Here is a 16,269-nt window from a genome sequence, read left to right as displayed (position 1 = left end):
TTTCTTACAGGAGAGTCAAGGACCAGAGGACACAACCTCAGAATAGAAGGATGTTCCTTTAGAAAAGAGATGAGGAGGAACTGCTTTAACCAAAGGGTGGTGAATCTGTGGAATTCATTGCCAGAGAAATGTGGAGGCCAAATCGTTAGGTAGATTTAAAGCGGAGGTGGATTCTTAATTAATCAGGGTGTCAAAGGTTACAGAAGAGGGCAAAAGAATGAGGTTGAGAGAGATATATAAATCAGGCATGATGGAGCAAACTCCAAGGGCCGAACTGCTTAATTCTGCCCTAAGTCTCATGGTCTTAAATGGTGCCCTTTCCCACCCATTAAAAGTTTATTTCACCTTCATTGTCAACAGCCGAGTCATCTGTCCGTACACCAGCCATGTGGAAAACCTGTTGGGCGACTGACTGAGCCAGCATGCCCTCGAGTCTCTGCAGAGTTGCCTGTCCCTCTGGGTTCAAGTGAGAGAAGGCTTCGTCATACGTGCAGAATGTGGGAATGTCGCCCTGCCCTTGTTCTGTGGGGGATGAAGGCAGAATTAGACGATTGAGTTTCAAACAGCAATCAGAATCAGGCTTATTATCACTGTATTACATGATGTGAAATGTGTTGTTCTGAGGCAGGAGTACTGTTAAAAACATTAATTTCTCTAAATTACAAAATAAATGAAAACACATTCCAGCTCCAGGGACAACACATTCCAAGTCCAGTCCAAAGTGCACAAAAACACCGCCGATCCCTGTTTGTACAGAAGATTGTGGCAGAGAACCCAAGTCCAAACTCTCTTTTTAAAATCAATAATCCTGTGTGATTAATTCCTTGCTCCAAGTTCAGTAATTAGTTTCAAAAATATTCATCTTATCACTTCAACGCTGTGACCCTATTAGCTCTTTCTGGAGCATTTCCTCATAACTGTAAAAATAGTTCTCACCCCAACAGACACTCAATTCCGTTTTGATAACTGCACATTTGTTTCCACCTAACAGTGAATGAATTCTGGATCAGTAATCAGCCCAGAATTAAGTAGTTCCCTCTTAACATTAACTCTTAAAGTTTCTTCCTCTGTGGACACTTAGTTGAATTGCCTTCTGTTATCTGGGGTAGCATGGTAACAGAGCAGCTAGCGCAATTGCTTTGTGCGCCAGGGTTCGCTGATTCCCACCAATGTCTTTCAGGAATTTTTACATTCTCCCCATGACTGCATGGGTTTCTTCTGGGTGCTCTGGTTTCCTCCTACATTCCAAAGATGTACGGTAGTGGTCACCAACCTTTTTAAGCCCAAGATCCCCTACCTCGGTCTTAGTGAAAGGCGAGATCGATTAGTTAGACGCATGCGCACCGAGGCAGAAAAGACCAGAAGTAGAAATAATGTATAAACACCAGGGGTACCCACCCTTTTTCGCACCGTGGACCTGTTTAATATTCTTGCAGAACGGCCGACCGGGGGGGGCTTGTTGGTGTTAAACACGACCGGAATACACCGATACAGGTTTCTTATGTCCAGTCTATTCCGCAATTTAGTTTTCACGGCTCTCGGCAATTGGTTTCTGTCCCGCTTGCTCATATTTTTTTCCGCTGAAAAATCTCAACGTGTTTGTCTTTAAGTGCGGGGTGCTTGGACTCAAGGTGCCGAAGCCGTTTTGAGGACTTCATTGCCTTGGACAGCCTCCCAGCCTGAACTGCAGCCTCCACTCGCCTGCCACCCACCGCCTTGGCCAGGTGCAGCTGGTCGTGAGTGGGGTGAGAGGACAAGGTCGGGGCCACGGCGGTCGCAGTCCGGAGAGAGCGGCTGACTGAATGAGGAGCGTGACAGGCCCACGCCTGCCCCCCTTGTCGGATCTATTGGCCGACAAAAGTTTGTTTCAGTAGATTGCAGCGCGGTAGCTGCTCTGATACTTAGGAAACCCTGAGCCCGAATTAGGTTGTCTGCGAATATTTTAGCATCTGGTTCCCCACGAACATTCGGTGTGTTAAACAGGTTTAGAGGCGGCGCCCATCTGTCCGCGCTTCAGGCCAGTACCAACAGCACTTCCTGCCGGCCGCCTGAGGACAACCAGTGATCCCTGTTCTTAATGTTCAGCCAGGTCTTGCAATCATAAAAAGTACTTTTCAAAAAGACAACACCTTTGGCTGACTGCGTAGAAGCTGCTGCGATCAAACACGCTGCCACCTTACCAAGAGTAAAGAACTTCCTTTACCACCATTGATGTGTCAAGTCAAACGAGGTAAAGCAGGCCATTTAAACATCTCTCCGAAATATTGCAGATAAGCTGCCTAATTGCCTAAGTCCTGGAAATTCACACCAACTATCGGGTTGGAACCTTAGTTCAGCCACTGCCATCTGGTGGTTGAAATCAAAATGTCACCAAAAAAAAAATCACTGAATCATTATCAAACACGAGGAAATCTGCAGACGCTGGAAATTCAAACAACAACGCAGCAGGCCAGGCAGCATCTATAAGGAGAAGCGCTGTCGACGTTTCGGGCTGAGACCCTGAATCATTATGGCAGGTGGAACTCAGCGGGTCAGGCAGCATCTAAGGAGAGGAATAAACAGTTCATATTACAGGCCGAGTCCTGATGATGGATCTCTGTCTGAAACGTTGACTGTTTATACCTCTCCACAGATCAGAATCAAGTTTATTATCACCAGCATGTGTCGTGAAATTTGTTAACTTAGCAGCAGCAGTTCAACGTAACACAATGTAGAAAAAAATATCAGTAAGTAAATCACTTACAGTATATGTATATTGAATAGATAAAAAAAACTGTACAAAAAGTAGAAATAATATATATTAAAAACATGAGGTTCACAGGTTCAATGTCCATTTAGTATGGCGGGGGGGAGAAGCTGTTCCTGAATCGCTGAGTGTGTGCCATCAGGCTCCTGTATCTCCTACCTGATGGTAACAATGAGATAAAGGACATGCCCTGGATGCTGGAGGTCCTTAATAATGGACGCTGCCTTTCTGAGACACCACCGCTCCTTGAGCTGTCCTGGGTACTTTGTAGGCTAGTACCGAAAATGGAGCTGACTAAACTTACAATCCTCTACAGCTTCCTGCTGCCTGATCTGCCGAGTTCCTCCAGCATCTTGAGGGTGTTCCTCAATATTTCTAGTATCTGCAGAATCGCGTGTTACATTAGCAACATACAGTATTGTGCAGAAGTCTTAGACACATATCTATCTAGGGTGCCTAAGATTTTTGCACAATACTGTAGTAATTTTATGTATTGCACTGTACTACTCCTAAAAAAAAACAAAGTTCATGGCATACAATGGCATGCAAAAGTTTGGGCACCTCCCCCCCCGGTCAAAACTTCTGTTAGTGAGTAGAAGATGAACTGATCTCCAAAAGTCATAAAGTTAAAGATGAAACATTCTTTTCAACAATTTAAGCAAGATTAGTGTATTACTTTTGTTTTGTACAATTTCAGAGTGAAAAAAAGGAAAGGAGCACCATGCAAAAGTTTGGGCACCCCAAGAGATCTGAGCTCTCAGATAACTTTCTCAGACCTTAATTAGCTTGTTAGGGCTATGGCTTGTTCAGTCATCATTAGGAAAGGCCGAGTGATGCAAATTTCAAAGCTTTATAAATACCCTGACTCCTCAAACCTTGTCCCAAAAATCAGCAGCCATGGGCTCCTCTAAGCAGCTGCTTAGCACTCTGAAAATTAAAATAAATGATGCCCACAAAGCAGGAGAAGGCTTAAGAAGACAGCAAAGTGTTTTCAGGTAGCCGTTTCCTCAATTCGTAATGTAATTAGGAAATGGCAGTTAACAGGAATGGTGAAGGTCAAGTTGAGGTTTGGAAAACCAAGAAAACTTTCCGGGAGAACTGCTCATAGGATTGCTAGAAAGGCAAATCAAAACCCCCGTTTGACTGCAAAAGACCTTCAGGAAGATTTAGCAGACTCTGGAGTGGTGGTGCAATATTCTACTGTGCAGTGACACCTGCACAAATGTGACCTTCATGGAAGAGTCATCAGAAGAAAACCTTTCCTGCATCCTCACCACAAAATTAAGTGTCAGAAGTTTATAAAGGAGCATCTAAATAAGCCTGATGCATTTTGGAAACAAGTCCTGTGGACTGATGAAGTTAAAATACAACTTTTTCGCCTCAATGAGCGAAGGTATGTTTGGAGGAAAAAAGGATGAAGAATTTCATGAAAAGAATACCTCTCCAGCTGCTAAGCATGAAGGTGGATCAATCGCGCTTTGGGCTTGTGTTGCAGCCAGTGGAACGGAGAATATTTCACTGGTAGAGGGAAGAATGAATTCAATTAAATACCAGCAAATTCTGGAAGCAAACGTCATACCGTCTGTAAAAAGCCGAAGGTGAAAAGAGGATGGCTTCTACAACAGGATAATGATATTAAACACACCTCAAAATCCACAATGGACTACCTCAAGAGGCACAAGCTGAAGGTTTTGCCATGGCCCTAACAGTCCCCCGACCTAAACATCATCGAAAATCTGTTGATAGACCTCAAAAGAGCAGTGCATGCAAGACGGTCCAAGAATCTCACAGAAGTAGAAGCCTTTTGCAAGGAAGAATGGGCGAAAATCCCCCAAACAAGAATTGAAAGACTCTTAGCTGGCTACAGAAAGTGTTTACAAGCTGTGTTACTTGTCAAAGGGGGTGTTACTAAGGACTGACCATGCAGGGTGCCCAAACTTTTTGCTTTGGGTCCTTTCCTTTTTTTGTTACTTTGAAACTGTAAAAGATGGAAATAAAAAAGTAATCTTGGAGACATTCTGTAAATCGATTGTTTGGAACCGAATGACCTTGCCTGGTGTCTCAGGCTGAGCGCGTCTGCACCCACGTCACCCCTGGTGCTGGCACTCCTTCTCTGCCTTCAGTCCCACACCTCTCCTGTGGCACTCCACCCTCACCATTCCCAACATCTTTTGCTCCTGCCAGATTTACAAATTCACTCTCCATTCCACATTGACAAATGCAGTTCCGTGCAAAGGTCTTAGGCTCCCTAGCTATATTTATGAGCCAAAGATTTTTAAACTGCACTGTAATTTATGTACATGTGAAAAGTAGACCACCCCATCACTGTGTAGAATGAGCTGCCAGAGCAAGTGGTTTAGGCTGATTATTGTACGGTGACATTTGGATAAGTACATGGTTAGGAAAGGGTTAAAGTAGTGGTCACCAATCTTTTTAAGCCCAAGATCCCCTACCTCGGCCTTAGTGAAAGGCAAGATCGACCTACTAAATCGGCTAGTCACACGCATGCGCACTGGGCAGAAAAGACCGGAAGTAAAACCCCACAACCCGGAAGTAGAAATAATGTACCGTAGATTCCGTACTACAGAGCGCACCTGATTAAAAGCCGCAGGCTCTAATTTTAGAAAGAAAATCAATTTTGTACTTGTACAAGCCGCACCGGATTTTAAGCCGCAGGTGTCCCACGTTGTAATATGAGATATTTACACAGAAAGATATTACACGTGAGGATTTTTTAACTTTTAATTAAATCCGTATGGTAACATAAACAAATACATATTGCAAATGCTTTTTTTCGAACCGTGCCTGTAACACGGCTACTTTAAAATATACATACGTATCGGTAACACACAAATTACGTTGCGTATACTTTTTTACTGAACAGTGCACGAACAACATTCCAATATCTCCTAACTACTGGTAAAAAAATATATACTGCAGCCTACCAGGAAAAGATATTGATCGCCTTTAACTTAAAAGCAGCGTTCTCGCGCGGGTCTAATGCGCTCGCCCCCCTCCTTTCCGTTTATCGCAAACCAGTATTTTCCCACAAGACGCGGCAAAACCGGATGTGACGTCATAGCATCCCGGGATGTAGTACAGAAAACAAATATACTTAAAACACTTCTAACTTTAACTAGAAAATACTAACAAATGAATTACTAAGCGAAAATATTATAAACTAAATAACTGCCATAAAGGCAGCACAATGCTTTTCTTCGAGTGTTTTCCATGTTGATGAGGGTGAGTACAAATGACTGATTTACAATAATTTAATTGTGAAAGTGCGCTTGATTTATCGTACAATTTCATTGGACCTCTGTGAACTTCTCATCAATTTTATTGGTCTACTGTTACGAGGCAAAATGTTTTTGGCGGCATGAAAAAAAAACATGCATTAGCCACACCGTAGTAAAGGCCGCAGTGTTCAAAGCGTGGGAAAAATGTAGCGGCTTATAATCCGGCATCTACGGTATGTACACTGTGTAGTTTCACTTAACAGAATCGGGAAGATTAATCCAAAACCAATTTGTAGAGAGAGAAAAAAAAAATCGGCACGTACACGCATGCGCACACACGTGCCCGCACAGGGCTTCATAATCATGGTAATCTTTCGCGGGATAAACACAAGTGTTGTATTTGATTGCTACTTTTGTCCCTTATTTGGAAGTGAGAAATTTGATTCATAATTTCAGCCAGCCAGTTTGAGACAGTCTGTGAGGTGTCTGTCAGTAAAACAGCCCCTGTACTTAGATTTCATAATTTTCATCTGTTACAGCACAGTACCCTTGCAAACCTCCTGACAGACTGAATATTTGAATGGCCAGTTTCGTTTGTTAGACTGAATGCTGAATCTGCCACGTTTTTCAGGTATTTTGTAGTGGTAAACTGTTACTGAGGTATGCAAGATAATGACACCACTAGTTTTTGTTTCTCAGTTATTTACATTTGGGGAATGTTGGAATTTAAAGGGGGAGAAGTGTTCTAATGCGAGCATTATAAAGAGAAGTTAATACAAATTAGGATAATGATAATATAGCAATACCCCCCGCTACGGAAGCTGTTTGTAAAGAGAGGTTGCTTCCGGGTTGCGGGGTTTTACTTCCGGTCTTTTCTACCGCGGTGTGTGGCAGGGGAGCTACACATATGCGCACTGGGCAAAAAGAATGGAACTAAAACCCCGCAACCTGGAGACAATCTCTCAACAGTATTTGCGTATTTATTTTTCATTTTTTTTTCAGGATCTACTGGGAAAGTCTCAAAGATTGACCAGTCGATCACAATCGACGGGTTGGCGACCACTAGATTACAGGATGTCGAGCATAGACATTACTACACAATACAAACCCTGTGGTGACACTTGTGGGCTGCCCCCAACACAAATTTGGATTGTAGTAGTCATTGATGCAAATGTCATCTCACTATGTTTTGAGGTACATGTGACAGATAATCTTCATAATCTTTAAAATTATGAAGGCTTGAGATAGGGTAAATGCAAGCAGGTCATTTCCACTGAGGTAGAATGAGACCAGAAATAGAGATCATAGGTTAAGGGTGAAAGGTGAAATGCTTAAGGGGAATCTGAGGGGGAAATTCTTCACTGAGTGAGGAATGAGCTGTGGCTTCCATTTCAATATTTAAGAGAAGTTTGGATGAGTACATGAATGGCTGCAAGTCTGTAGGATTAGGCAGAACGACGGTTCAGCACGGATCCATGTTCTGACTCTATAACGCACTCACCATGAGCCTCCACATCATACTCCTCTCCTTCTTCGTCATCCTCCTCGAAATCATTCTCTGAGTCCGTGTCGTCAGGGTCTGGATGCAGAGCCTGGCAGTCGCACATTGCTGTGAACATCTGGTCCACTGTAAAGGAACAGCTCCGTGAACTTGTGGCTAAACTAATTTTGACTTAAAAAGCTCCAGTCATCCCATCAGTCTAGGGTCACATATGGGTCAAACAAAGGTAAATGGGACTAGCTGAGTCCCGGTGAAGGGTCTCAGCCCAAAACTTCAACTATTCATTCCCCTCCATAGATGCTGTCTGACCTGCTGAGTTTCTCCAGTATTTTGAGTGTTACATTGAACTTCCATCATCTGCAGAATCTCTTGAGATGATGACTTTGCTCAGAAACTCCAGTTTTCCATCCTCAGAGTCACGGAACACTATAGTACAGAAACAGGGCCCTCAGCCTATCTAATCCAAGCTATCTGAAATATTATGCTGCTTAATCTCATCGACCCGCACCCAGACCTCCATACCCCTCTCATCCATGTACTGGATTCAATATTTCTAATACTGAAATCGAACCTGCATTCACCACTTCTGTTGACAGCTTGTTCCACACACTCACCACCCTCCGGGTGAAGTAGTTCTCTCTCAGGTTCCCCTTAAACATTTCACTTGTTACCCTCGACCCATGACCTCCAGTTCTAGTCTCACTCAACTTCAGTGGAAAAAGCCTACATTTACCCTATCTATCACCACTCTGAATTTTAAAGATAATGAAGCTTAGCTTTATTTGTCACGTGAAATTTGAAACTTAGAGAAATGTGTCGTTTGTGACAACAACCACTACATGAGTGGCGAGTGTGGAATGAGCTCCCAGTGCAAGTGGTGCATGCTTGCTTGATCCCAATGGTCAAGAGACGTTTGGAGGTACATGATGGGAGGGATAAGGAGGGCTCTGGTCTGGGTGCAGGTCGATGGGAGTAGGCCGCTTAACTGGTTGAGCAGGAAATTGATGGGCCAAAGGGTCTGTTTCTGTGGTGTAGTTTTCTATGACTCCATACGTTTCATCTTTCACCCTTAATCAACGAGGGTTGAAACAGTTCAAGTTGTTTTACCATTCACCCTCCTCATTTCAATACTGGCCACCCCTCCTCTCCCAGTCCCAATGCATGATTTCAATCCAAAATATTCTCAACTCCTTCCCTCCCTGACCCCACAGATGCTGCTCTCCCCACTGAGTTCCTCCAGGAGATTGTTAGTTGCACCACTTCCAAGTGCTTTACCACCACTAAACTGTTTTCTGAAGAATAAAGCAGTCTGTTTACACACACTTTTCTTCACCCGACATCGCCATTCTGTGGGTTAGGAAATTAAACATTTTGTTGCTGCTGCTTTTGGGGAGGACACTCCCCTAAACCATGAAGCAACACAATCTCCGGGTTACACAGAACAGCACAGCACGGACGTGACCATTCAGCCCACAATATCATACTCACCTTGATGCCAATTTATACTAAATGCCCTTTCCCTGTGTATCAACAATACCCCTCCATATTCATGTGCCTATAGCGGTTAGCACTTTGCTTTCAATTCCTGCCACTGTCTGTAAGGACTTTGTACCTTCTCCCCATGGGTTTCCTCCCACAACCCAAAGACATACTGGTTAGGAGGTTAAATGGTCACATGGGTGTAACTGGGCATCGCAGGCTCATTGAGCTAGAAGGGCCTGTTACCATATCTCTGAATGAAATTTAAAAAACTAAAGTCCACCAATCTGCCTGCATTCATTACTATCCCTGGTAACTCATTCCAAACAAGTACCACTCTGTTAAAGAAAAAAATTCTCTTTTAAATTCAAAGCCCCTCTAACCTTCAATTGCCCCCAAATTTTTGACATTTTTATCCTGGTGAAAAGATTCTGTCTTTTGTATCTATGACACTCATATTTTTAAAGTTCTCTATCAGGTCTCCCCTCACCTCCACCGCTTTAGGGAGAACAACCCACATTTGTCCAACCTTTCCTTATAGGGTATACCTTCTAATTCAGACAGCATCCCTGTAAAGCTCTTCTGCACTCTCTACACAGACTCCACATCCCCCAACAAGAACTCACTGGTGTTCTGCATTCAACTACACTGTGTAGTGGGTTCAAGCTTCAGAGATGGCTATGTGAGCATTGAATTCGTGACCTGGCTAAACCAGGTACTGGCACAAGTCAACACCCATAGTACTGATGGCCAAATGGAGTCTGTCTATTTATTTAGAAACACTGCATACTTACAGGCTCTTCCGGCCTGAGGCCACACTGCCCAATCACACCCTTATGTGAACAATTAACCTACTAATCAGTACGTCTTTGGAATATGGGAGAAGATCCATGCAGTCATACGGGGGGGGGGGGGGGGGGGGGGTTTGCGGGAGGTACATCAGCACCAGCAGTGGGAATGGAACCCGGGTCACATGCAATGAAAGGCGATTTGATAAAGGTACAGATAATAATTAGAACAATACTGCAGAGGGGCTGATACAAACCAGCAAGGTCGAGCACACCAGCAATGAGGAGAGTGAATGATAGAACTACTGACAGAATATTGTGCAGAGTTGCCACTCACAAGCTGTTTTATCCACTGGCACAAATCGAACCTCTGTGATCGGGTCGGCTTCATCATCATCCTCTGCCTCTTCACCATCAGATGCCCTTTCTTCCATATTTGCTTCTTTGTCATCTTCTGTCAATGAAGAGGTAGTTTTTACTCAAACCGATCAGTTAAATTAACTCTACCTTTCATACTTCATCCCCTACAATGCCCAATACCCCTGGATAGATTTCCAGCAGGGTGGCGAAGTGGAAATACGGCTCTACTGAAGGAGGGGTAAGACCCTCCTTCCCCCTGTTAGCCTGCAGGTCACCCTTGGTGTAGCACCTTAGTCCCACCACCCCACTCCCCCTCCCACCGGATCAGGGTTATGTGAAGCCATGGGAGCAGCTGCTGCGTATCACAAGTCCTAGTTATGTGACCACTAACACCAAGCAATCTCTGAAGAGTCATCTATCTTGTAAAGACACTGCCCCAAAGAAGGCAATGGCAAACCACTTCTGTAGAAAAAATTCCCCATGGTCAATGGGAAGATCATGATCACCCACGTCATATAACACGGCACATAATAATGACGACGACGACGACAATGACTTTGTACTTTAAGATAGTGGGATTCTTTTTATTCCTGGTTATGTGATAAGAATGAAAAGGAGATTGTGGGATGGTGAACTACATCAGTCAACCAGAGAATTGGTCTTTCTCAATCACATTTGTGCATACCACCAAGCCTCAATCCCTACTCAAAACCTAAGCTTTTAAGAACTTTTCCAAAGTTAAGGGCATCCTGAATTTGTGAGAGCAGTTAGTGTTGTATTAAAAGTTCAAAGTTTAAAGTAAATTTATTATTCAGGTGTGTATATGTCACCACATACTACCCAGAGATTTATTTTCTTGCAGGGATTTACAGTAGGTACAAAGACACATGATAGAATCAATGAAAAGCTACAAAGACTGGTAAACAACATGCAAAGAAAATTTGTTCAAGCATAAAAAATAAACAAACAAACAAATAAATAATACAAAGAACACGAGTGGTAGAGTTCTTGAAAGTGAGTGCAAAAGTTGTGGAATCAGTTCAGTGTTGAGGTGAGTGAAGTTGTCCATGCTGGTTCAGGAGCCCGATGGTTGAAGGGTAATAACTGTTCCCGAACCTGGTGTGTGATCCGAGGTTCTTGTACCTCCCGCCCAATGGTACCTGCAAGAAGAGCGCACAGCTTGTATGGTTGTATGCAGCTTTCTTGTGGCAGCACTCCGTGCAGATTTGCACAATGGTGGGCAGAGCTTTTCCTGTGATGGAATGTGTCAACTACTTTTTGTAGGCTTTACCATTCTTGGTCGTAGGTGTTTCCATATCAGGCCGTGATGCAACCAGTCAGGATACTCTCCACTGTGCTTTTATAGAAGTTTGTCAAGAATTTAGAGGATATGCTATTTCTATGCAAACTCCTAAGAAAGTAGAGGTGCTGTTGTGCCTTCTTTACAGTGGTAGGTGTGTACTGGTCCCAGGACCGATCCTCTGAAATGATGAAAGGCTTTGACCCATAAAGAATCAAGGGTTATGCTCTGGGCACTGGTGGATAAGGTGAGATGGCATCCAAGTGTGCGCTGGGATGCCAAAGATCAAAGTAACTTTATTATCAAAGTACATGTCACCATAGAAAACTCATTCAATCTCTGAAGAAGGTGATACAGGACCCTCAGATTCAGTAACAGGCATCAGGCACTTGCATCAGCGGGGATAACTTCACTGAACAGTTCCCACAACCTACGGACTCACTTTCAAGGACTCTTCATCTCGATATTTAGTGCTTATTATTATTAATTTGTCTGTTGGAATTTTTCCTTTTTGTATTTGCACAGCTAGTCGCATTTTTGCACAATGGCTGTCGTTGATGTCTTGGTGTGTGTGGTTTTTCATTGATCCTATTGTGTTCCTTTGTATTGACTGTGAAGGCCTACAAGGAGATAATCTTAGACAACGATCAGATTAAGCTGTTACTGCCAAGCTCCGTGAGAACGACATTCACTGGGCTCATTCAAGGCTACTTGCTGCCATTTCCAGTGCACAAGTGTGAAGGAGAACGAAATAACTGTTACTCCAGATCTGATGCTGACAAAAAATACAGAACATAATAATAAAAAATACAATATAAACACTAGATAGCTTATATACATAGATGTATTTTTTTCAATTTTGAGATACATCAAGGAACAGACCCTTCCAGCCCACTGAGCAGTGCCACCTAGCAACACCTTCTTAACCCTGGCCAAATCACAGGACAATTTACAATGACCAATTAATCTACTAATGGTATACTTTTGGAGTGTGGAGGAAACCAGACCACCTGGAGGAAAACCAAGACGGTGCTGGAATTTAACTTTGAAGCCAAGCTGTAATGCCGTCACGCTAACCGTTATGGCGGCCTCTGAAGTACATATGCCCACGAAGTGAAGCAAGTTGTAGAGGTGTCCACACACAAGGTGACTGACAGGAAATTATATAGTCATGGTGGTGGGATGTGTTAGCGGGTGGAGGCTTTGATCAGTCTTTCTACCTGGGGAAAGTAACTCTTTTTGATTCTGATGGTCCTGGTGTGGAAGTTACATAGCCTCCTCCCTGATGGGAATGGAACAAACAGACCATGAGCAGAGTGGGTGGGATCCTTCATGATGTAATTGGCCGTACATAGAAATCTACAGCACATTACAGACCCTTCGGCCCACAATATTGTGCTGACCATGTAACCTACTCTAGAAACTGCCTAGAGTTTCCCTAGTGCATAGCCCTCTATTTTCCTAAGCTCCATGTACCTATCTAAGAGGGTCTTAAAAATATCCTATTATATCCACTTCCACCACTGCAGCCGGTAGTGCATTCCATGAACCCACCACTCTGTGTGGAAAAACTTACCCGATATCCCCTCAGTGCCTATTTCCAAGCACCTTAAAACTATGCCCCCTTGTGTTAACCATTTTAGCCCTGGGAAAAAGCCTCTGGCTAGCCACATGATCAATGCCCTTCATTATCTTATACACCTCTACCAAGTCATCCTCCGTTGCACCAAGGAGAAAAGGCCACATTCACTCAACCTAATCTCATAAGGCACACCCTCCAATCCAGGAAACATCCTTGTAAATCTCCTCTGCACTCTCTATAGTATACGCATCCTTTCTGTAGTGAGGTGACGAGAAATGAGCACAGTACTCCCACGTGGGGTCTGACCAAGGTCTTACATTACCTTATGGCTCCTGAACTCAATCTGACAGTTGACGAAGGCCAACGCACCATATGCCTTCTTAACACTATCAACCTGCGCAGCAGCTTTGAGTGTCCTATGGACACGGACCCCAACATCTCTCAGATCCTCCACACTGCCAAGAGTCTTCCCATTAATATTATATTCGGCCTTCAAATTTGACCTACCAAAATGAACCACTTCAAGTCAAGTCTATTGTCATTTCGACCATAAACTACTGGTACAACAGAAAAAACGTTCCTCCAGGACCCTGGTGCTACATGAAACAACACAAAACTACACTAGACTATGTGAGACAGCACAAGGCTACACTAGACTATGAAAAAACATTAAAAAACAGCACTACAGACCGGCACAGAACGACATAAAAGTGCACAAAACAGTGTAGGGCAGTACAATTAATAAACTTCACACTTATCTGGGTTGAACTCCATCTGCCACTTCTCAGCCCAGTTCTGCTTCCTATCGGTGTTCTGCTGTAACTTCTGACAACCCTCCAGACTATCCACAACACCCTCAACTTCTGTGTCATCAGCACACTTACTAACCCACCCTTCTATTTCCTCATCCAGGTCATTTATAAAAATCACAAACAGGAGGGGTCCCAGAACAGATCCCTTTGCACCACCACTGGTCACCGACCTCCATGCAGAATACAAACCATCTACAACCACCTTTTGCCTTCTGTGGGCAAGCAATTCTGGATTCACAAAGCAAGGTCTCCTTGGATCCCATGCCTCCTTACTTTCTGAAGGTGCCTTGCATGGGGAACCTTATCAAACGCCTTACTGGAATTCACGTACACTATATCCACTGCTCTGCCTTCATCAATGCATTTTGTTACGTCTTCAAAGAATTCAATCAGGCTTGTAAGGCATGACCTGCCCTTGACAAAGCCATACTGATTATCCCTAATCAGATTATGTCTCTCCAAATGCTCATAAATCCTGCCTCTCAGGATCTTCTCCAACAACTTCCCCACCACTGAAGTAAGACTCACTGGTCTATAATTTTCTGGGTTATCTCTACTCCCTTTCTTGAACAAGGGAACAGCATTTGCAACCCTCTAATCCTCCGGTACTTCTCCCGTCCCTACTGATGACACAAAGATCATCGCAAGAGGCTCAGCAATCTCCTCTCTTGCTTCCCACAGTAGTCTAGGGTATATCTCACCCAATCCCAGTGACCTATCTAACTTAATGCTTTTATAAAGCTCCAGCACATCCTCTTTCTTGACACCTATACGCTCAAGTGTTTCAAGTTTTCCCAAATTGTCTGCTCTTATCCCTCTCCAGCGCTATGGTGATGGAGATCGAGTTGTGATCAATACCTTCAACATGCTCTCCCACCGAGAGATCTGACACCTGACCAGGTTAATTTCCCAATACCAGATCAAGTGTAGCCTCTCCTCTAGTTGGCTTATCTACATATTGTGTCAGGAACCCTTCCTGAACACACCTAACAAACTCCATACCATCTAAACCCCTTGTTCTAGGAAATGCCAGTCAATATTAGTAAAGTTAAAATCTCCCATCACAACAACCCTATTTTTATTGCATTTTTTTAGTGTTAGAAACAGATGGAGCCCAACTCCATAGTCTGAACTTCCAAGTAACTCTGGATTCCAATTAACTCTGCCATCAGTTAACTGGGGCAGCTGCTTATTTGGGACAAGTCTTAAAGAACAAAAAACTAATTGAGAAAAGAGCAGAGATTCTTTTTTTTATCTGTGACATTATGGTGCTTAATTGGAACAGGAACAGTTGCTAACTAGGATGAGTTGTGGCCATTAGACACTCCACCATGCTTAGAAGGAACAGCTCTTAAATAACTCAAGTTGTGTCTGCTTGTGTTATGTCATCCATTGGGCTGATGGATGCAAATTTAAAAAGCAGTGATTTTTGATTACTGTTCTTTTTTGTTTTGACCCTACTTCTTGCAGCCCATATACAGGCAGTCCCTGGTTTATGAACGAGTTCCGTTCCTGAGTCCGTCTTTAAGTCGGATTTGTACGTAAGTCGGAACAAGTACATCCGGTATTATTTAGCGTCAGTTAGTCAAACGTTTGTCTTAGTATATAATATATATTTTACCTTTCTATGCATATAAAACAATTAAGAAACGTATGTATTCCAATAATTAAACCACTGCGTTGCTCAGTAATAATTGTAGCTTTCATCAGGGCAGGACCTTTCACATGCTCCGTTATTCTCACTTTATCCTTTAGAATTGTTCCAATCGTTGACCGACCGTAGCTTAATGCTTTTCCAATGACCGATGACGTTTCATCTCTTTCCAAACGCTTTATTATTTCCACTTTATTTTCAATCGCGATCACTTCCCGTCAACAGAACAGAAACACTGCGGGTGGCAGAACCCGACATCCGCCGGCTCCTGAGCTCCGCCAGGTCCTAAGGACCACCACACTGAATTCCCCGGGTCCTAAAGTCCATCGCACTGAGACAGGTTAAATGGGACAAGTGGGGGCTGTGCTGGGTTTGGGTATTTGGTCCTCCACAATATTCCGCTTGGGAATTTAAACTGGAGGTGGCAGTGTTTTTTTTTTACGAGGTCAAGTTGCGAGCTCGACGTCAACCTGGCACGGATGCAGAGCACGCTCAGAAGCAGTCTGTCACTGGATCGAATTTGGGAACCTCTGTTCTCCAGCCCGGCGCTGATCTCACTGCGCCACCAGCCGACCGGAAAAGGTGTGTGTGTGGATGGGTGGGGTCAGGGTGAACCTTGCTAAGAAAAATTTAAGCCAAATACAAAGTTACACACTCAATACAGTGTCAGCGGCAACAACTTAAAATGACAGATGGCGTCGCGATCCAAACTTAAAATGGCAGACGGCGTTCTCCTTCCTCGGTTCGTAAGTCTTACGTTCGTAACTCAGGGACTACCTGTATTGCACTGATTTTGTTCATTTAGTTA

General features: G+C 43.6%; 1 protein-coding gene across 4 annotated transcripts in view; it reads right to left on the bottom strand.

Annotated features, from left to right (window-relative positions):
* clns1a (chloride channel, nucleotide-sensitive, 1A) overlaps nucleotides 1-16,269 on the bottom strand; it is a 47,525-nt gene that overhangs the window by 12,991 nt on the left and 18,265 nt on the right. For 2 of the 4 annotated variants that reach the window (XM_073044252.1, XM_073044253.1), the window contains exons 3-5: nucleotides 10,091-10,207; nucleotides 7,487-7,612; nucleotides 346-522 (exon numbers count right to left, since the gene is read on the bottom strand). In XM_073044252.1, the coding sequence (XP_072900353.1) occupies nucleotides 346-522; nucleotides 7,487-7,612; nucleotides 10,091-10,207 (420 nt within the window). The remainder of the gene's footprint in view (nucleotides 1-345; nucleotides 523-7,486; nucleotides 7,613-10,090; nucleotides 10,208-16,269) is intronic. The other 2 variants (XM_073044254.1, XM_073044255.1) reach the window with 2 other exon arrangements.

Source organism: Hemitrygon akajei, chromosome 4 (assembly GCF_048418815.1).
Source record: "Hemitrygon akajei chromosome 4, sHemAka1.3, whole genome shotgun sequence".
Lineage (NCBI taxonomy): Eukaryota > Metazoa > Chordata > Chondrichthyes > Myliobatiformes > Dasyatidae > Hemitrygon > Hemitrygon akajei.
The sequence above is the reverse complement of the archived record's forward strand: the minus strand, read 5'-3'. Positions and strand labels throughout refer to the sequence as shown.